Below are 22,322 nucleotides of genomic sequence, written 5' to 3'. Positions count from 1 at the left end.
TTGTTGAAATTCAGTAAAGGCATATGGATTTCAAATACAGTTTATTTAAATTATGTGGTAGTAACTAAAATGAATACATAATTTAGAAATAAAAAGCAAGCAATATTCCAGATTTTCAGCACTTTGGAACCTTATCTTTTATTCACACTGGAGGGTAAGGCTCATCAATACCTGCATTGTTTCTGGCATTAATTAGAAAGGTCTTCTCATTAAAGCCTTCTAATTCTCACCTGTATTTTATTAGTTTCTGGGAAATAATATTTTGAGTCCTATGTATCTCTTTTCCTGTCTGAATTTTAATATGCTAACCAAATAGTAATAAAATACTCTTTTAATGAAAGAAAAATGTGGATATAAAATTTTGATTTAGTGCGTATTTTGAAGAATAATATGTACATATAGTACAAGGACTTGAAAAGTGCAGAAAGTCTCTTTGTCTGTGCTGTGTTCTCCTCTCTAACCTTTCTCCCTTAGATTGCACCCGATGCCTGTTTCTGGTGTGCCCTCTCCTAGAGCCTATGAATTAATAAACATGAATGTATGCCCATTTTTCTCTATTGTACAAAGTGTGGTATACTTTCTCTCTATATATAGATATTCATATATTCTTTTATATTCATGCTAAATTTAGCAATAAATTTCATAAATCTCTTCATAACTATATATATATATATATATATATATATATATTAGTTATGCTACGTTCTTTTAAAAAAGTGCCACATTCCTTTGTGTCAAAATTTAATGAGTCCCATATTGATGGTTAGTATTACTAGTATGAAAGGATAATTTCAGCAGTGTTCTCTGGCTCTCTTGTGCAGGGGTTACTGCTGCATGTGTACGCAATTGTTCTTAAAGTTAATAACTGAAAAAGGAATTGCAAAAGGGAGTGCTAGCATTGAAATTTTGGAAGACAGAGACAAAACTGTTAATCATAAAGGCCTTAATGCTTACTCATAAGAATATATGAGAGTTCCTATTTTTTTATGTTCTCTCTCTCTTTAAGTTATCAAACGGTTTATTCTTGAAATGTGAATAACTGAGAAATGATGTTATTCTGAGTAAAGTTTATATTTTTGTGTTAAAGGTAAGTTTTATCTTCTATAGTATTTTGTGACTTCTTCCTTTTTAAATGTAATGTAGACTTGTGTTTTCCCAAGTGCAAAATCTGTACCAAAAGCCTCTATTTAATTCCATCAATATTTCATATTTAATAAATAAATTATTTATTACATCTTCTAAGTGCTAAGATATACAAAACAAACAAATATGTTCATGGATATTAAAATTTCAGGTAAAGAGGTTCACAACCTTGGGGAATCTCATATGTGTAAAAATATATTCATAAATTAGTATTACATATATGTAGAGTAAAATAAATTCTGCGGTAGAGGAACTACAGTGAACTATGGACATGCAGGCAAAGTTGTAATTAATGTGGGATCAGTGGGACAGGGAATTTCCTAGAGAAACCACTGTGGCTCTTCTCAGAGGTCTTAAAGAATGTGTGAGATTTTTAGGGTTAGATAAGTGTTCAGGTGATAGGAGAGAAGAGAGGGAACATCCATCTGGAACCACACCCCTAACAGGAAATGAATTTAAACTAGTTAACAAATAGTTTTCTTTAACTTCCTAAGTGTTAATTATCTTGGATGATTGGCTTCATATTTCTCACAATAAACAACTCATACTTGGCTATGATGAGATAAAAACATTTTGCCTCTATTTGATTCAGTCACCTTCTTTTTAAAATTTTCTTACAATTGGCAAGCTCAACATTTGTTCAAAATAACTCATTAAAGTTGAAGAAAAACGTCTGCTGTAGTAGCAAAGCCTGAGAGCATTATCTGCTCAGAGATTGGGAACAGGTGGAAAGGTCAGTGAAAAATAAGAGGAGTATTATTTCTCAATATGTTCTCAGTAGGCTTTATTAGAACATAAAAATTACATGATTCTTTGCCTCGTTATTTATTTTTAGACCAGTAAGAGAAGATGTACTGATAGTAAGTGTAATTTATTTGTTTTGTAGCAAATGGAGATGTGAAGTAACACAGGACCAGGCTGGAGATACATCCAGAGTTTGAATTCTGGACAGTGTTCCTTTCTTTAGTAGAGGCAGCTGTTAACTGTGACCTTTAAGATTGGGTATGGTACGTTATATTTAAATGCTGGGTAATCCTTCCATTCAGTCTGCTTGTGATTCCAGTACCCTGGGAAGCTGAGATTGGGACATTACAAGTTTGAATCAAGCCTGGGAAACTTAGCAACTTAGTGAGACCCTGTCTCAAGATAAAAAGCAAAAGGAAAAGGATGGGGATGTAGCTTAGTGTAAAGGCCCTGGAGTTCAATCACTGAACCCCACAGCCAAATATCCTCAACCTATCTGAATCTTCTGACTGCTGGTTACCCATTTTTCAAAAAATAGATTAGCTACTCCATTTTTCTATCTTCACTTGACCTTGTAGTGCTATCAATACTGGAAAGCTAGTTCTTACTTACGATTAATATATTTATCACCTTGATCTTTAGGGCAAGGAATTAATTTTAGTTTTATTATTTATAGGGTAGGTGGATACATGGATATGTAGGTTAAATTTAGAAACCCTAAGAGCCTTTTCTTTAATGACAATGGATTTGTTTTGAAAACAAATTTCAATTAAAAAAACACTTTAATGCAGCTTACCTATAATTATTCTTTTTTGTGGAAATATTGGTCTTTTAAAAGCACCCAGATTGTGTTTGTCTTGATATAAAAATGGGAAAATGATATAAACAGAAAATTCTTCCCAAATAAGGTTTTAAACAACGTAATAATGTTCAAATTCATTTATCATTATTGACATACATATTAAGGCATTATTAAAATCAAATGGACAAGTAGCACAATAAGTTTTGTTGGTGATACTGTTGGCAAATTCAGCATGACTTTGATGATTAATCTTAGTCATCAACTTGTTTGCTTTGCAAGATGCCCAGGAACTTAGAGAAGCACACTTCTGGATCTCTCTCTCTGTCTCTCTGTCTCTCTGTCTCTGTCTCTCTGTCTCTGTGTGTGTGTGTGTGTGTGTGTGTGTGTGTGTGTGTGTGTGTGTGTGTCAGGGCAGGTAATAGGGATGTAACCATAGGGAGTATATGTAGACTCTGGCCCAATTATTTCTGACTCTTCCTTTGTTGTCTGTTTCCGGGATTCCATGAATCGAGCCATTTTCTTCTCCATGCCCTTCTATCGTGACATCTCTGTCTTGAAGTCATCTAACCATGGACTGAAACCTTTGAAATCATGACCCAAAATAGACTTCTCCTCATTGAAATTGTAGGTGTCAGGTGTTCTGTCTCAGTACATAAATCTCATACAGTCACTGAAACAAGTTATCCATACACTTTTTGACCCAGTGTTCACATTTCTAGGAGATTTCTGAGGACATTTTCAACACTATGAAAATATTAAACCTAACGTTATTTATTGCAGCATTATTTGTGTTAGTACAGCACTGAAATAAAATGCTAAACCACAAGAGAGTATGTGCTTTCTTTGTGCAAATGAAATAGAGGATAGAATTCAGTTACCCGTGAGTCATGCTTAAGAAAGTAGAAAGAAGGAAAAAAAGGGAAATAGCCAGGCACTATATAGAGGGGGAACACTATTGGAGCACTATTTTACATTGTTTCATAATGCTTTGATCCTTAGCACCATAGTAGTGTTTAATTGCAATGAACAATTCAAGTTACTTAACTTTAATTTGTTAGTTGAAGTTAGTAAGTATACACCCAAACAGTACCAATGTAAAATATTAGCCTGTGTCACTTTGGAGAATAGTATTTTGACTGGATTCTGTAAAGACAAAAATAATTGAATAGGTGTATTTTAGTAATCTATTTCTTATGAGACCCTTCGTTAGCAATTCTTTAACTACAATGTATACAGTGTTTATTGCTTTAGGCATAAATTGGATAAAATTGAATACAAAAAGAATTGATTATCATAAAGAATGTAAGTAAGGTTATTCCTTGTCAGAGAAAGAAGTTGCAAACAAGGAAAGGGCAAAAGCTAAACTGAAACCTAGAGTACTGGATGGAAGAGAGGTGGCAGTTATCTTTATCTTGTGATTGCAAACTATAGTGAATGTTTTAAGTGTTCAAAATATTTATTGCCATAAAAGACACATTGCCACTAACCTCCTTGAAATCCTGCTCCTTACATCCAACACACTTATCCTATTGTTCTCAACACTTTCTGGAGCAATTTCAGAAGCCCTCTTCTGACTTCCTTTAGCTACGCTGTGGTGGCTGCCTCAGTGTCCTGAATCAACTTAAAAACCATCACCTTAGATAGTCATTTGACTTTGGGCAAGAACCAAAAGTTGCATGGTGCCAGATTCAATGAATAAGTTAAATAAGGGCCCACTGCAGTGTTTCTAGAGGCCTGTGTTTCCATTAGCTAGCATCTGGCATCAGAATTCACCAGGCTTGATCACACTTCATAATGACACAAAAAGCTTTCAGAATGGCTTCAAAGCATGGCAAAAATGATAGGATACATGTGTTTGATATGACGCTAAGTCTTCTTAGGAAGATTCATTGCAATGTACCTTTTCCTTAAGAAAAAATTCTTAAAACATTCACTATGCATTTTGATGAGCCTTTGCATTTTGGGTAAATTTATCTGTCTCTACCTGATAGAGAAAACTTCAGAAATAAATATTAAATATGTGTATTGTTGGTTTGTGCACATACATGTGTTTCCTAACTCCATCGAGAGGATCTAACATCGAGAACATCCTCGCACTCAGGTCTCAGTTCTTAAAAATCATTCTCTAAATATAAAAGACTAGGATTCACTGCACAATTGCTTGCTTCCAGGGTCAGGGCAGGAGAAATAAAAATAAACCTGAAATATTATATGATGCCAGACAATTAAGAAAAAAATCAGTACAATGGATTATGTCCAAAGGAAACAAGATTCAACCAAGACATTGGACCAATGGTTAAGGCTGGAACAAGTTGATTATAGTACAGATTATGATCATGCTAGCTTACAACTAAAAGAGAACACATCTCCATGAGGCTACACTGATATAAACAGGTGAATAATTAAACATATTTGGAAGAAAAGGCAGCTTTTACAAAAGGATTGCCATTGCTATAGTGGAGATATAATGTTAGTAGTAGGCAAGAAGTATATTAATAATTACTTCAGAAAATATCCACTCATGATAACTAAAATCAGTATATGAAAACTTGAGGGCAAATAGGCATTATGGTTTATATCTTGTTATATGAGTGGTTATACATTTAAAAATTGAGATTTGTAGTATAGAAACCTAGCAGATAGTTCCTTAACCAAATCACCAAGGTGAATATCACTAGTGGACGACATGTATTCTCCTGACAATGATGTATTGGGAAGGACACAGTACCACTTCTTGACATTCTTCCCAAGATTATTAACCTTTGAATAATGATCTGAACCTGGAAAGACATTCTGTGGAATATTTAATCAATATTTATTAAAAATATCAAGGTTCTGAAAGACAAAATCCAAGGAACAACAACAGATTGAAGGAGATGAAAGATGAGAACCCAATGCAATTGGGTCCTGGTTGGATCCTGAAATCGAAAAAGGACACTATAGAGGAAAACAAGTTGAACAAATTTTATAGTTTATTCAATCACAAAGTACTAGTGCAAGTCATCTGGGTTTGATACTTGTACAATTGTTCTATTAACTCTTAACGGTAGAAGTTGGGTGAAGAGTATATGAATTCAGGATTAGTTTCACAACTTCGCTGTAAGTTAAAACTTGTTTCAAAATAAGAATTTTAAAGATTAAATAGAGAAAGAAGAACAACAGCAAGTAAAAAGGAGCAAAAGAAAGAAGATAAGTTTTAATAAATGCATGTTGTTTTTTGAAAAGTTAAAATTATTTAGGTGATGTGTTCCTATTAAAATAATTTCACTACTGATGACTTTTTGTTGTCATATCTAAAGAGCTTGATACTCTTGTCCATCAAACTAGGATTTAAAGTTTCTCTAAAATATGAAATATGGGCAGGTTTTGTTCTTCTGTAGTCACTGGATGGTACAGAGAGTAAAACAAATGAGCTATGATAGATATCACACTTGTTTCAATCTTTTAGTAAATGCTAGCTTGATTTCTTTGTGAAAATAAAGTTATGTTCCATTCAATTAACTTGTTACCATTAGCATTCTCATTAAAAGTTTGGGACCTAACGAGCTCTGAATAAGTTAATACTGATTCAACACTGGCTTCCAAGCAGATAAATACACTGATTAATAAATAATGAAGTGGATTCCATGAACCAACAGATTCCTATGTTCAGTGTAAATGGAAAATATCTTAGATAAGTTATGTTTAAAAGCCTCCAATTTCCTTCACAATGTTATTAATTCCTAAAAACTGTCAATAAATAACTTTTAAAATAGTTAATTTCTTCTATTATTATGTAGGAGACTTCTAAATCCTTCTCAAAATGTGCTAAGTTATTTCATTCTTAAACCACATGGATGAATTCGTTATTGGACTACTGGGCAAAGGTGTCTATGTCAAACAGAAAACAGAAAGAATGGCTAACATGAAAACTCTTAATTATGGAGAGACAGATACTTCAAAATCTAGTTATTAAACCAATCTAGTCACTACATAAAAATTATGATGACCCATAAAAATTTTATTTTGGCTTAGGGAATAATACACAGAATTAGAATATTTGAAAGTTTTAACCACAGCTAAAATCTGCCATTTTCCTTTCATGCATGTATTACTGGATACAGTGGTTTCTACTTGTTTTGTTGTGTCTTGTTTTTGGATATTGAAGCACATTCGAAAATATCTCAAGATACTTCAGAAAGACTAAATTCTATGTACCTAATTGTGGTGGTAGATAACAATCACCTTGGAGTCCTGAAAGGTGTAAGAAAAATTTTATAAATAAGTACAGGTTATAAAATTCTAGTGATCAATTCCCTTTGAGGTCTACTTTGATCAAACGTCAATAATATATAGCAGAAACTATTTCCCTTTAAAATAAAGATGTGTTGTCTGATTTAAACTGAGCTTATCTGAGAGTCCAATAGGAACAAAAACATCTTTGTATATAGTCCCTCAGATTCATTTTTTTAAGTACTTGATTTTCTCTGGCATAAACATAACGAGTCATAAAAATCACTGTGACAGTGATTTAGACAAGACACTGGTTCATTTGAATATTAATTGTGGTTGAGTTGACATTTCTGCCCTGTCTTCTAAGAGGTTTTGATCCTGTAGATGGGTCAGAAGACTTGCATTTAAATGTTTCCTGCAATCACAACAGAGACACTGTGTTAGACCTTATTGGTCCAACTCCTGGAACTGAACAAAGAGGCTCAACATAAACGTGAAAAGTGATGCTTGGGAGGACTTTAAAGCACCCTTGGGAGGGTGCTTTAAAATTACGCATAAACCACTCACTGTATTTTACTGAGTTGAGGGTACCACAATTTCCTCTTGTTCACTGGCTACTTTGTGAGGAATTGTGTTTCTCTGGAAGTAAAGTAACGGCTCTCGGCAGTGGGTTCCAGAGCAGGAGAGCTCTACCGGAAAACCCTGCCTTCTGCTGCAGCACAAAGGACTATTTTTAGATGTTTTCCTTTTGCTAATTGTCTCCCTCTCACTATGGGGAATTTCAATGGGTAGAATCCCAGATGAGCCAAGTTTTTACTAATTCCCGCAGAGACAGGAAAGACAATGCTGTGGTTAGTTGCTGTGGAGCCTCAGAACCTCCTCCATGATAACAGTGTGACAGCTTTGGCAAGATTTTCAATAAACCCCCTAGATGTCTGCCAGTCCCACTGAACAATGGGACTCTGAGCGGACTGCAAAGTCACGGATCTGTTCCAGAACGCCTTGCCGGGAGCTCAGTTCTGGAAAGAATTAAGAAAGCATACAGAAGCTTTGGTTGGGGGCTCCACATGTTCTGGTTTTCTCACACAACTTCTGAATAAAGAAAAAGACTTCTTCCAGGCAACTGAACCATTATTTCAACTTTTAGAAAATAGGTACTGTGGTGGGTTAGCCTGGAAACAAACAAACAAACAAACAAATAAATAAATAAATAAAAAATAAAAAAATGAAAACAAAAACAAAAACAAGGAAATATGTTCCGAAAACCTCTCTTACTTCCTTGCAGGGAGAACTAACCAGTCAGTGCTAGGTAACATTGATAAGACTGTTTTTGGCTCAATGTCCAGGTAAACCTTCTAGCAGGTTTTGTGAAGTGTTCTACCTGGGGAGCTGCTGGATGCTCTGTCTCTTGGCTTGTTCAAGTAGAAATTCAGACAGTATGGACAAAGGGGTTCACCGAAAAGTGAATGCAACCCACAACCCTAAACGAGGATTAATAATAATGCCATTAATAATAATGGCTAGCGTTAATAATGGCTAACGTTATTATAAATGAGTGGCTGTATATTTTTATAATCTGTGCGTGTGTCTGTGTTATCCTTCAACAAAGGCTGTGTGAGATAGACTTTGTCATTAACTTTTAAAGATGAAAAACAGAAACCTGAAACCCAAGAGAAGTAATCTGTTTAAAATCACACAGCTACTAAGAATTCGAATTCAGGCTGCTTGTTTTTGATTTCTGCATCTGGACTCTTACTACATGCTGTCCTGGAAGGTCCCATTTTTCCACCAAGATTCAAGTAGGGTAGGGTGGCATCTTTCAGGACTGGATGGCCTGCATACTTTGTTGCATGCATCACACTTCCCAAAGGGCGCTAATGGCTTCTTCAAGTGACTGGCCAGGAGGTTGGGACCTTTAAACCCATGGGAAAGCTCATGGCTCCCGGAGACCCCTCGCCTTAGTCCTGTGGACCCTGTGGGCAGAATCTGAGCCCACTAGAATACTAGGGCCGAAGGGAAGCGCTGTTTTCTTCAGATCTCCAGCTCACCCGCTGGTTGGTCCCTCTGGTCGGTCCTGGGGCCACTTCCCACTGCACCTATACACTATGCTTTGCCAGGAAGCCAAAGGCGCGCAGAGGGTCCCGCGAATCTGCCCATCCTCCACTTCACACCCTCTTCCCCGCCCTGGGTACCCCAGAGTCACCCAAGGAGGCGACCAGCCCAAGGTCACAGCCCCAGCCAGGAAACCCAGGTGCCCAGGTCGGCGCGCTGCCCAGGCGTTGGCACACTTTCTTCCTCGTCGCTCTCCGCAGGAGCTGGCTTCACCCCGCACTCCTCTGGCTCCCCCACCCCCAGTTCCCTGGAGCCCCTCCTGACGCCCGGCAGCCTGCAGGGTCCAGGCTTCCTTCCGACTCTTCTCTTCCGCCCGGGTCCCAAGCCGGAGTCGCCCTCACTCCTCCCACAGCCCATGGGAGCCCGGCTTTCCGGCAGAGCCGAGCCCCTTTCCGTGCGCCCCCGCCTGGGCCGGCGGGGACACTGAGGCAGCGGGAGCGGGGTCCCGTCCCCGTCCCCGTTCCTCCCGGCGCCCGCACCTGGAAGGAGGCGCCGCTCGCAGTGACGTCCTCCGCGCGGCTTCCCCGCACCCTCCCGCCCAGGCGAGCCGCCTGCCTCGGAAAGTCCCCGAGTGTCGCCCGGAGCCCACGAAGGTGTGGCCGCGTCGCCGGCTCCCGCGAGGGCCGACCCGGGGGGAGCGGCGCTGCTCCCTCCTGCCCGCCCGTCCCGGCCGCGACGCTCGCCCGCCCGCCGCGCTCCTCCCGCGCCCTCCCGGGCGCCCTCGCCACCCATGTGCGAGCCGCCACCCTGCGCCCGGGACGCGCGCGCCATGGACTCGGGCCCCGGCGCCCGGAGAGAGGCCGCCTTTCGGTTGGACGCCTAGCGGAGGTGGGCGGGGAGCGGGCCAGCCCCGCGCGCGCTGCTCCATGAAGATTCTTGCGCTTTCCCTGGAGAAAGGAGTGCATATGCTGCAGTGTCTCTGTGGAAGGAGCCTGAGGTCCAGCGACAGCCTAAGCGGTGAGCCCGTGGCTTCCCCAGCCCCCCAGCCCTGTCCCTGCGCCCCAGGGCGCGCGCCCCGCTCCAGGGCCCTGAGCGCCTCCTCCGCTGCTTTATTCCGCGGAAGGCAGGGAAGGAAGGCGGTGCCGCACTGGCCGGGCAGGAGCCCCACCGTGAGTACGCCGGTGTGCGCGCCTGTGCCTGTGTGTGTGTGTGTTTTGGAAATCTCTGAAGTCATCAGCGCTCTGTGGAGCGCGCTAGCTGTCGCCGGCTGTCCGTCCGTCCGTCCGCGCCGGACCCGCGGGTCTCTTTCCAGGGCGCCAGTGACCTGCTTCGCGCCTCCCGGAGCCTCGCGCCTCGTGATTTGCGAGCACAGCTGAGACTTGGAGCTGTTCAGTGTCTCCGGAGCGGAGCGAGAAGTCCCTGGTGCCTTGGACAGAAGGGGGGACCTTTAAACAGGTGGCTGGCAAGGCAGGTAGTGTCGCCGATGTTTCCTGTGTTGTCTGAAAAGTAGACCTCTGTCATCTAGATCTGGGGGCCTAAGTTTTTCACGGAGTTCCAGAGGCGTTTGTCTTTGGTGCAAAAGAGGAGAGGCCCACTTAGCCATGGCCTTTTTGGGGAGGAAAAGAAAAAAAATCAGATCCTTTGAATGACTTGTAATATTGTGAATTAAAAACAAAATAAAACAGCAGAACTAACAGCAAATAAGATGTACTGATGCATGGCAGTTTTTCCACTACCTATTTGCTCAAAATTTTAAGTTTTCTTTACAGCAATCATCTATTCATCTCGCAGGTGCTAGTTCAGGGTCTGTGTTTTTTTAATTAAAATTGGGAGTGGGCTGTGAACATGGCTCAGGAGCATGGCGCTCGCCAGGTAAGCTCCAGGTCTGGAGTCCCACTCCTGGTATCAAAAAACAAAAAAATGTGGAGGAAGAGCGAAGGTCCTCTGTGGTGTCTGAAGAAGTGTCTCTGGAACAGAATATATTTAGGATCCATAACTTTTAAGTAACTTTATTACTCAAAACTTTAACAACATTATAATAGGTCTTGTGTTTGAAACTTCGTGTGTTATTTTGGGGGATCAGGTTCATTTGATAATGGCACCTGTTTTCACTGTCCTGGAGTGATGTAAATTATACTTGGAAAGCTTAGAAGGCATCAAGGTTTCACTCATCCTTTCTAAAACCTTGTGTGGTTACTCACTAGTCAAAATGAAAAATAACGTTATTTTAGGAGGAAATATTTAGATCAGTTAGCTGTAGGTGAGATAAGAGAACACACTTTTCCGACATGAAATCAGCGGTGACTTCTCACGGCTTTCCTTCTGTGTAATTCAGATTATGTAGACATTCTTTTTGATTTGTCACCATCTTTGTAAGTGCTAAAGCTCATTGTATCATATTTTACAGTAAGAGGCCTCAGGTTTAAGTTCTACTCTTTGATAAACACGTTTCAGGAAAGCAGTAGAGGTGTATGTTAATAAGATGCCATTTTGCAGGTCTATTTTAAAGAAAAGATAAATAGATTGTAACGAATTGGTTTCTTTGATGTGAAAACTTTTATAGTGTTGACTGTGTTTAATAAAAACAGCAAACTTCCTGATGTAAAGTTAGGTAAGATATTCAAATAACTTACTGTCACTTTTCCAAATACAAACAGAAACAAATAGAAACGTGTATGATTGGAAAGAATACATTGCTGCAAACAGGAGACTTATCCCGAGTTAAGAGATCTGATTCCAAAATAGTGTCAGTAAACCACTAGGAAACTTTAAAATTCATGATTTGCATCAGAAAACATGGAAAAAGGGATAACTCTTGCCTGGTCTCTGTATCTGACATCTGCCTTGATTTAACGTGATTCTCAGAGAACTTTTTTGTGTTATTTATTCCTGCATTTTTACTTTGTGGAGTAGGAATTTGATCCTTGGGAACTATCGTTCTGTAGGAATTCTTGTAAAATGATAAAATCCCAAAAAGAGAACATGAAGATTCTTTCTCACTCTTTCTACAGAAGCAATGTAGTGTTATGTACAAAGTGTTTCTGGAATTATACTGCCTTTGTTTGAATTGTGGCCCTTTTAGCTTATGACTGTATATAATTAATAGGAGCGTGCTATCACTCAGTTTATGCATAAGTCTAAATATGATTAATATCTACCTTACAAGTTGTTGTAAAGGTTGGATGAATTAATAAGAGCAGAAGATTTAATGGGACTCTCAGTGTATGCCAGGCACTATTCTAAGGGCTTTAAGCTTGCCATGTGTAATTTGCTTAATATATTTGTGTCTTTTATTTTCAGTTGATTTCTTTTATGTTACTTGTGTCATTAGCATGACATCACAGCAATTCTGTACGTAATGTTGGTATGCCCAGTGTTTATGTTGAAATTTGGGTAAAGATATTAGAAATTTTTCATGGAGTAAACCATAAAAAATGAACTGTATTAAACTCTCCAATTTTTAAAATTTGGCTAAAAACACAGTAATATTTTGAGCCATGTCAACATGTAATAACAGATTTTCATGTGAACTACTTCCTCATTATTTCACAACTGAAGTAAATGAGACTCACAAGAAGGAATGAACTTAATTTGTTATAATAGGTGGAGAGATTTATTAGCAGATGATGATTTTTTTGGAATTATAGATAATTCAATAGCTTAGATGTTATCAAATAATGGGGCTATAAAGGTAAAACTAATGATTAATTTTTAGCTTTTCTGTATAACTAAAATATTTTATTTCTCCTAACTTTTCTCTTACCAAACAGTAATGTATTGTCTAATAATCCATTACATTAGTTTAAAAATCCTTACTTCAGTAGAGTGGAGATAAAATGAGCTATGAAATGTATGCTCAATTTAGGGTTAAATTGTTGTAGAGTTGCTAAATTATCAGTCTTATATCCTTTTTCCCTCTTTTTTTCATTTATCAAAATAAGATGATTTTTAAGCACAAGGAACCCATTCTCCAAGATGGATTAGAAATTTAAAATTCTTAACGTTCTTGCTCTGGTGTGTGCCATTTCTATTAACCTGATGAATACTAAGTTTCAAGTACTTCAAATTAAAAAGGAGCAGGCTTTTTTTTTTTTTTTCAAGAGAAGCAACTTTTACAGAGAGCCAGGCTCACAAAAGAGAAACGGTTGAATCAGTAGCTTACATGCCCCCATTCCTCTGAAGATGTAATTGAGGCAAAACAGAAGCGTTCTGTTAAAGAGGTCAGTGTTGTCCATTTCTCGTCACTTTGGCTGCCAAGACCTAAGGCTGGAGAACAGAGATTCTTGTCCTAAGCCCTAGGCTCTAGAGAAAGTGAGTTGAGCTCAGTCTTAACGAAGAGGGCAACACTTTGGTAGCAAATCTCTACAATATTTGTAAATAAGTGTAAACATGTTGTGTGTGCATGTGTGTGTACAAGTCTTCCTTGCTTTCTCGTGTTATCACGGTTTGTCCAGAAAATCACCCTTATTCTCCATCTACATATGACTGGTTTGTGGTATTCATTGAGAGGGTTTGAATCCTGGAAGTACACAGATGTTTTGAAATGGAACTAATAATCATGTCGTTTCTTTAGTGTGGAAGTGAATCATTCTGAGCAAAAGTAATTAATCAATTAGCTATATTAAAAACGTAACTAAAGCTCAGCCATTGTGTTCAAGTAGCATATGTGCATCCAAATGAAAACTACCTACTTACTATCAAATTGCGTCAGATGCTTACATATCTAAGGTGTCTGGGGTCTAATTACACAATGGGAAAGTGAAATGATTCCAGAACAGGTATTTGATTACAAGGTAGTTATTTGCCTCATGGCAGCTGCCCCTAGCTCTGATGGGGAGTGGGCGGGAGGAGAATAAAGAAGAGACAAGAGCCCCCCTCTACCCCTACCCTGTAAGTCAGCAATGAACTGATCTGGAGGAAGTCAGGCTGAGATGATAGCAACTGAGGTTAAACAAACAAACAGAAACAAAACAACTTAGTGCTTGCATTTTTTGTTGACTTTGCAGGTCTAAGCCTGGTCTGGGCATCTGCCTGGAGGATGGCAGAGGGCATTGTAGCAACTGTAGGGGATTTTCTTCTGTCTTGTTTTTGATATCCAGTGTTTTGTTCCATTTTCCTGTTTTGTTTTATTCCCATATCTGGTAAACTGAACAACTATTTAGAAGGTAACAATTTGTAATATAACAACCATTGTTAACTTCCTATTGTCTTGAAAAGCTATATAGCTATTGTTGTTTTTTATTTGTTGTTGTTTTGCTTTTGTTATTTTTTATTTCTTTTTGAGTTTTCCACTTTTTTCTTTCTTTTCTTTAAAATAAAAAGTAGTTATCTGTTGTAAATTTATTTCCCACGAAAGGATGCTCTATAATGAATATTAAGCAATTATTTAGAACTCCACTGTACTTGTAAGTATCCTTATCACCTTTAATCTCTTTGCATTTTTTAAAAAAGATGTACATAATAGATGCCTTATAACAGGTGAATTAGCATTTTTATTAATGAGGACATTTTAGATTTTTCAGTCTTCAGAAATCTGTCAAAGCAAAGAGCTCCAGAATACAAAACAAAACAAAAAATATTACAGTTCTCCTTTTGAAGTTGTGTATTCAGTTTTTAAAAATTGTTTAAATTTTGAAATGAGTGGTTTTAGTAGGTAACTGCCATCAATTATCCCTTTTTATAAAAACTTATTAAAAGAAATTTATTATCTATTCACAGTAATTACCTTTATTGTAGCATCTTTGAGGTGGATTTTATATCATAAGTTTAAAACTCTTTACTCTTTCAGTAGTACCCCAGTGGTTAAAATAAATGATTTACTTGATATGTAAAATGCTAGTTTTTCTTCCATGGCTTTTATTTTGAAAACATTTTTGTTGTTTTACATGAAATTATCAATATAAATGTCAATAGGTTATGAATTTATCCTCATTGTTAGTTGATTTGTTTTGGAGTGGTATTAAAAAGCAAATTGATAAGTGACTGTTCTGTGGAAATGTAAAAGTTCTGAGGAATTTCATATAGGTGTGATCCTTTAGGAGTAGCTTTAAGTTCACAGCAGAATCAAAAGATACAGAGATACTACCCTGTAACCAATATCCCCTGTTACCAATATCCGAGGGGAGGGCATTTGTCACCAGTGGTGGGCCGCCATTGATGTGTTACCACCCAGAGTCCATAGATTGTATTAGAGTTCATTGTTGATTTTGTGCCTCCCGTTAGTTTGAATAAATGTATAATGACGTGTATTTGTCTTTATAATGTATTTTTACTGTGCAAACAATCCTCTTTAATCTACCTATTCATTCTTTACTCTTCCTTAACCATAAAACCAGCAATCTTTTCATGTTCTCCATGTAGTTTCCTTTTCCAGACTACATATAGTTGGAATAACAGAGTATGTATCCTTTATAATGTTGACTTCTTTCACTTAGTAATATGTATTTTTGTTCTCTCCATGACTTTTCTTAATTTAATAGTTCATTTCAAACAATAGAAAAATACGCTCTTGTTTGCTTATGTACATTCACATACTAAAGGACAATTTGGTTATTTTAAGTTTTGGGAATTAGGAATAAAATGTCTGTAAACATGAATGTAAATGTTTTTGTGTGGGCATTTGCATCCTTTCTTGGTGCTCCACATCCTTACCAGAGTTTAGGGTTTGCATGTTTTGGTTTGGGCATTCCAGTAGGTGTGTCTTGATATCTCATTGCTTTAATTTGCAGTTCCCTATTTGGCGTTACCAAGTTGGATGGCTTCATACGCTTACTTTTCATGTCTGTTCATGTCTTTTGACTGTTTTCCTATCATTCACTTCCTCACTATAGAGTTATCATTAACACTTTTTATACTACATTTTGGTTCCACCTTTTGGTCTGTTGCAGAATAGAATTGTCACTTTCCTGAGAAGTTACAAGTGACTACATTATTTGCCTTGTCAAATGAAACATAAATAGACGTGGAATACTTACACATGAAAATTTAAACTGTCCAGAGCACAGTTCACCTCAAACTGTTTGCTCCTGATAATGTGGAAGGTAATGGTCACTCTGTTAGCTTGTGTCCCTGAGGACCCACAGTGGAACAGACCCCACCACGGGAGCCATAATGGACATTTAGTACAAATGAAAAGTTAAAGGCTCTCTTTGTAAGTAGCTTTATCTTTAAGGTACTTTGTTATCTACCTTATTCTGGCTGAATAAGGCAATGCTGCCTACAATAAGAAGAATTAGTGGAAGATTTCTAGGTTATGTTTAGGATTCTTTCTGGTCAAAGCATTACAAGTTGTCTTTGATGTCGTCTGAAACATATTATAAATAAATGTATTGCCTTCACTTGTAGTCTTTCAATAATTAGTTTCACAAACCAAAATGTATAGTTTTGTTATCATATTTCTAGTAAGTTAACAAGCAAACAAATGAGCATTCTAAGTACACGTCTTGGCTTTGAGATTTGCCTTATTTCAGGTCAGCAAACAATCTAGGTTTTATGTGAACCTTTGTCTGGTTGGTATATTTTCTTTAAATGATATCTACTTCTTTACTGGGATGTAGTAGGTCTCTATTGTACCTCTATCAAGGTACTTTGTGATTATCATTTCAAAACTGTGATTTAATTGTCCTAACCTTTATGAATCAGTTAGTCTTCCTCCTTTCCCTGAAATGTATGGACTACCTTTTATTCTACCAACCATACATAGTAAAGAATTAGCTATATTACCTGAAAATCAAAGACAATGTGTGTATTTCATCATTACTGAAGTTTTTGCAGGCAAATGCAAATAAGTCATGTTTTTCTTCTTCAAGTTTGTAAACTGAGAATATGTTCATTTGAAATAAAAATCAGGGTAGCACTTTATGTTGGGAGGGACTGGACTCAGTGCTTTCATCCAGGACGTAGGCCAAGGATGCATTGCCTGGCTCCGAATTTACTAGAGCAGAAGAGAGGAAGGAAAACAGACTTTTTCCAAAGCATGAAATATATGTATTATGTCAACTAATTTTCTCCAATGGTACCTCTCTTTTTTTCTGCTCTTTCCTACAAACAGAAAAGCAAACAATCAAAATGCATGTTTTGACTTTAGGAATTGCCATATTTCAGATCAGCAGACAATCTAGGTTCTGTGTAGTCTGGACCCATCAGGAATTACATACTGTACTTACAAGCAAAAGTATATAATATGAGAGTACATGCCAAAATGAAATAATTGTAAGGCTCAATTTATTTCATGTTAACAAACCTTAATGGAGTTTAGATTTGATAGTGAGAATCACTTCAAAAAGGGAATAATTAACTCATTTTAGAATTTGTATTAATATTCCTGAGCTTGAAAAACATCCAGGAGTTCAAAAATAAATGCTAGGGAGATGACATATGAGTATCGCAGAGGAAGGGAGTAATGCTTTTGCATATTTCATTGGAAGAATGTGTTTCAATGAAAATGAGATGAAGGTATCAAAAAAGGAGGTTTTCACAAAAGCAATTATCCTACACCCCAATTCAAGCCTACCCATCATCGCCCATGTTCAGATGTCTGGTTTAGTTATCTGTATTGTACCTCTCCTCTGCTCCTACTCTAACATGTCACATTTATTCACAGATACATGGTAATGTATCAGCTTCTTAGAAAGTTTCAAGTTCAAGTTCTATTCTGTAGTATCAGAGATATAAAAGGACATCCAGGGGCTGCTTAGAGATCCATTCTCTCGATTTCTATGGGTGATCTTGAAACAATGAGACTGTTTTACTTTGTTCAACTTGGCGTAGCAATTGCTGTCTTTATGCCGTGTTAATTTCTTGCATCCTATTATGAATGCTATGTCTGAATATTTCTTCTAATGCCATTAAGTACAGGCCATTTGAATCTTCTTGGGTGCCAATCAGAAAGACACTGTGAAGCTGCCAAGATAATATCTCTCTTACTGAAATTATTTTTCTTGTTTATACATAAGCTTCTAGTACCAGCCTACCCCCTCCATCCTTACTGTTTATAGAAACGATAGCATTGCAGTTGGTGTTACTGATTGCCCACGTTGTTGCTTCAATGAAGCCAGCTGGGATGCGATTGCATGGTCTTTAAATAAAACTTAGTGGCACAAAATGAATCTCTTTTTTGATAGGAGAGGGGTTGTTGCTAACTGCATCATTTTCTAAGGCACTAATTATTTGCTTAACTTGGAGGAACTTGAGAAACAATGAATCATAATGGTTCAGTGTCTGACCTTGACATTTAGGGACTTGTGGGTGTACAGCAAAGTGATTCTTTATGAAGCCATTCTCAAATGCATAGTGATGATCCCTTCCCCCTCGACCCACACTGGCACTACATAAACAATAAATTGAGTGGAGATAGTGGATGTGTCTATAGTTTCAGCTATTCAAAAGCTGAGGCTAAAAGATTATTTGAGATAAAAAATTGGGGGCATTTGTGATATGTGCTAACCTAGCCTGGTAGTTATATATTCACAAACAGCTTGACGATTATCTGGAAATGGTAAGGAGTAACATAAAAAGTGGGTGTTGCATTTTCTAAATCTGCCACAGTATGGAAAATGAAGAACGTTAATCACTATCTTTGGCCTTTGGCTCGCTAATCTTATCATGAGATTGGTAGGATAACATATTTCCTTATATAATGTGAATGAGGAAAGTATGGCTTCTCTAAGTAAAGATTTATATGTCCATGTAGATTTATTTCATCCTGAAGATCTTAAAATTTTAAGTGCATCTATATCTAACTTTTAAGTGTATGAGTGTGTGTGTGTGTGTGTGTGTGCGTGTGCACGCACATTGTTGGCAAATGTTACCGCAAAAGTATTTCACCTTGTTTCATTCCAGTGGGATTAAACAATTATTGTAAATGTTGAAACATTTGAATTTTTTTACAAAAGTAATTAGAAGAAACTGTTAATAATGGTTCTTCAGAAACGATGCTTTTGAGGTGGTAGGAAGGGGGCTTTCTCTTTTTATTGTTAAGTGTGTGTGTGTGTGTGTGTGTGCTTGTTTGCATTTATGTGCATATGAATTTATGTGCTGTAGCTAATGCTTTTATTTACATATAAGTCAAGATGTAGGTAGGAGAGAAAGTAGGTCCTATTGTAGATTTTAAACTTATCTATATTTAAAAACATTAATGGATGTGTCGCTTTACACAAGATTGTCCAAAAAAAATGACTTTAAATTATTTAATAGGATATAATTATGAGCCTGATAGCTGGTGCTGAATATTTAGGTCATAACCACTTTCCTTGCCTCTCTCTATAGATTTTGTTTTGATAAAGCAGCCTGTGTAAAATCTTGGTGTGCACTGGGCTCGTGTGGGGTGTATCAGCAATCACTTTTCTTTCTGCTTCTTCTGTTTTTTGCCTCAATCATGGATTCAAAACAGTTGGGAAAAACAGCATGGCAGGTGGATGGCTACTGAAGCACTTATTTTCTTATTGCATTGTTATAATACTAAATTGTAAAATGGTGAAACTTAACCTTAAGAGCTGTCTTCCAAAAGTAAATCTTGACATACACAACTCGCTAGAGGGAAGGTTTGCATCTGTAGGGTGGACCCCCAGGATGAAAACTCCAGCCTCATCTCTGTTGAGCTCAAGCAAGAGTCAGAAGAATCTGCTATTCACATCTTCCTATAAGGTCAGGTCTAAGTGCCCACTAGGTAGGTCAGCATGGGTCCAGCCTTGGGCATGCTATCCCATGGAGAAATCCAGAGGAGGCCAGGCCTGTCTTCCCTCTGTTCTCCCTCTGGTCTCACCCATCAGGGCAAGATTTCCTTCTTCTTGGCAAGGAAGTGAGAAGGGGGAACTTCAAATCAAGACTGTTCCCGATGCTTTGGAAAACACAGAAGCACCATCTTTTGTGGGTCAAAATGTACATATAGAACAAGATGAGTATTAGCCCTCACAGTGTGTCACTTTCAATGATATAAATATGAATGCCAGTCTACGTTTCAATGCCAAAATGGAACCAAATGACAAGGAATGGGTTTAGAGAAGAGGAAAAATTTCTGTTTTAGAAGGAGAATAATAAGTAAAACATTTTGTGAATAATTAAAGTGGTATGAAGTAAAAGAGGGTTGTTTTAGTTGAAATTTTGCTTTTTTTTTTTCACATGTTGAGTTAACGCAATAGGAGAATGAAAGACCCTCCTGAGGTCATGTCATTCCTTCTTAGATAAGTAGAGTTCAAGGCTAAAGTGGAGATTAAATACGTCATGATTGAAATCTGGCAGTTGAATTGACTCTTACTAGGATATGCAGCTTGTTCCAGTCTGCCAGGTATTCCTCCAACACACTTGTAATATATGGAGCTTTGAAAATTAAGGAAGCTTTGGGAGAGATAATAGTTGAAACACTGTGTCAACTTGCAAAGTTTAGAAGTTTAACTAAGTGATTTAGCAGGGTGTCAGGGTCCTGAGCCTGCCCCAGAGAAGGGCCTAGAGATAGTGTGAGTGTCACACTGGCCCTGGTGGGAAAGGATAGCTTGCTTACAACATAGGGGAGGAGAAGAGGCTTTCTCTCCCTTTTGCTCTTTTGCTTTTACTGTCTTCCCTCTGCCTTAAACTGTCGCCCCTCTGCCATGCCACCCTGCCCTGACTCAGATGATTCTGAAACTTCTACAAACTGTGAGCTAAATAAACCTTTCCTTTCTTAATTTTGGGTCAGGTATTTTGTCTCAGGAAAGTCAAAAGTAACAGGAGACAGACCTGAAATTTATAGTCTGCCTCTGGCATTCATTGGCTGAGGCAGTTTCTTGGTTTTCCTATGCTTGCATATGAAATGGGGCTTAATGATAGCCCTTAGTGCTCAGGGTGGTCTGAAGATAAGGTGTGCTAATGTCTGCTTCCACCCGTGAGGCGGTGCTTGCGGAGGCAATACGGAATGCTTCCTGCCCTTCTTGCTTCTCATCCTTCTTCATGTCATCAGATCGCAAATGCATGGCAATAGTGTGTGGTTTACCCTACTTATCCTTCCTCTTAATTTATAGCCAAATAGTGCTCCAATAATAAATCTTTGAATATGTTTAAATTTTAATCTGTATGTTGAAATTTTTCTCTGTCATGTAAGATAAGCATTTATTTTGATAAAAAGCAACCACAAAATATATATAGACAATTTTCTTTATTAAGATGACTACCTATTTACATAAAACTATTAATTTCACTTTAATATTCAGAGAACCCCTACAAATGAGTTTGATTTCATTTATAGAAACAGATTTATAATGGTAGTGGGATTTATTTGTCTCTAACAGATAATTTCAGTGGTATCTTGTAAGTAATTTTGGTAATTTGGACACTAAGCATTATGCCAGTACTACTTAGCAGCCCACATGATATTTAACTTATTCTTCGTATTCTGTGGTGCCCAATATTCACCCCTTTCCTATGTTGGTAGGTTATCTAGAAATCTGGGAGGAGAAGCAAACAAAAGTCACTTAGCTTTTAGCAGTGTTGAATCACTGTATCTGAAGTCATTCTTGACCTCATTAGCCTGTAACTGAAAAGTAAATTCACTTTAATTTTTAAATCCTGACAACTGTTCAGTCCTCTTCAGTACGCTGCTGATTTTCCATTCGTCTGCTGTAATCTAGGAAGTACTTATGGGTGTTTATAGACTCCACAGATTTGTCCTGTGTTTATTGGTACCTCCACAAACCCTTTCATGGAAGCACTGGGTTGGTAAGAACTTTACTACTGTCCTATATCAATTTGAAGAAAAGCCAGTCTGCGTCTTTGGAGACATATTCTGAATTCTGGAGGCAGAGAGAAGTGTATAATAGGCCACTGAGTGGAAATCTGAAGACGAATCTTAGCCGTCACTCGGTGATGCAGAAGGCGCATCACTCCCTAGGAGAATCTCTTGCTTGTCTCTCATTGTCTCCCACTTGTCCTGGCATTATGAGTACTTTTTGTTCCCTGCAGAGAGACAGGGAACTGCCCCCTCCCATGTAAAGTGCCATTGCCTTTCTTACTGCACATGACTGGGAGTGGAGCAGCCATGTCCTTTAAGAGAAACACTCACCCCTACCACAGGACGTGGTCTAAACTACTGCTCCCCTAGAAAAAGTAACCAGCATAGTCATCAGTACATTTCTACATGTTTGTGTTGTTTCACTTTAAATATCAGATGAGGATACCATGAGTTCAACTCTGGTAGCACAGTATCTCCCCACCAGCTTTTTGTTAAGCTAGACTGCAAAGGAGATTAGTCTGGCCTGGTTTTTTGTGCATGATCTGCTCTCACAGGTTCCCACAGACTAGTATGAGATATTTCTTAAGAATAATAAGCAAGGATTTTCAAACAGGACAGCCTAGTTGCTGAGAGAAGTTCTTTAACTCCTTCTGAACTTTGTTGAAACCA

At 38.0% G+C, this 22,322-nt stretch overlaps 1 protein-coding gene across 3 annotated transcripts in view; it reads left to right on the top strand.

Moving 5' to 3' along the window:
• The window catches only part of Fgf12 (fibroblast growth factor 12), a 509,492-nt gene that overhangs the window by 163,264 nt on the left and 323,906 nt on the right, over positions 1-22,322 (top strand). The window contains exon 1 of one of the 3 annotated variants that reach the window (XM_063261237.1): positions 9,880-9,970. The exons of the other annotated variants lie outside the window; for them this stretch is intronic. Coding sequence (XP_063117307.1) covers positions 9,880-9,970 — 91 coding nt within the window. Of the gene's footprint in view, positions 1-9,879; positions 9,971-22,322 lie in introns of those variants that run through there. 3 annotated transcript variants of the gene reach the window in all.

This window comes from Cavia porcellus, unplaced genomic scaffold (genome assembly GCF_034190915.1).
Source record: "Cavia porcellus strain 051 isolate PalLab524CR breed Dunkin Hartley unplaced genomic scaffold, mCavPor4.1 scaffold_14, whole genome shotgun sequence".
NCBI classification, from domain to species: domain Eukaryota; kingdom Metazoa; phylum Chordata; class Mammalia; order Rodentia; family Caviidae; genus Cavia; species Cavia porcellus.
This window is presented reverse-complemented; position numbering and strand designations above follow the sequence as displayed.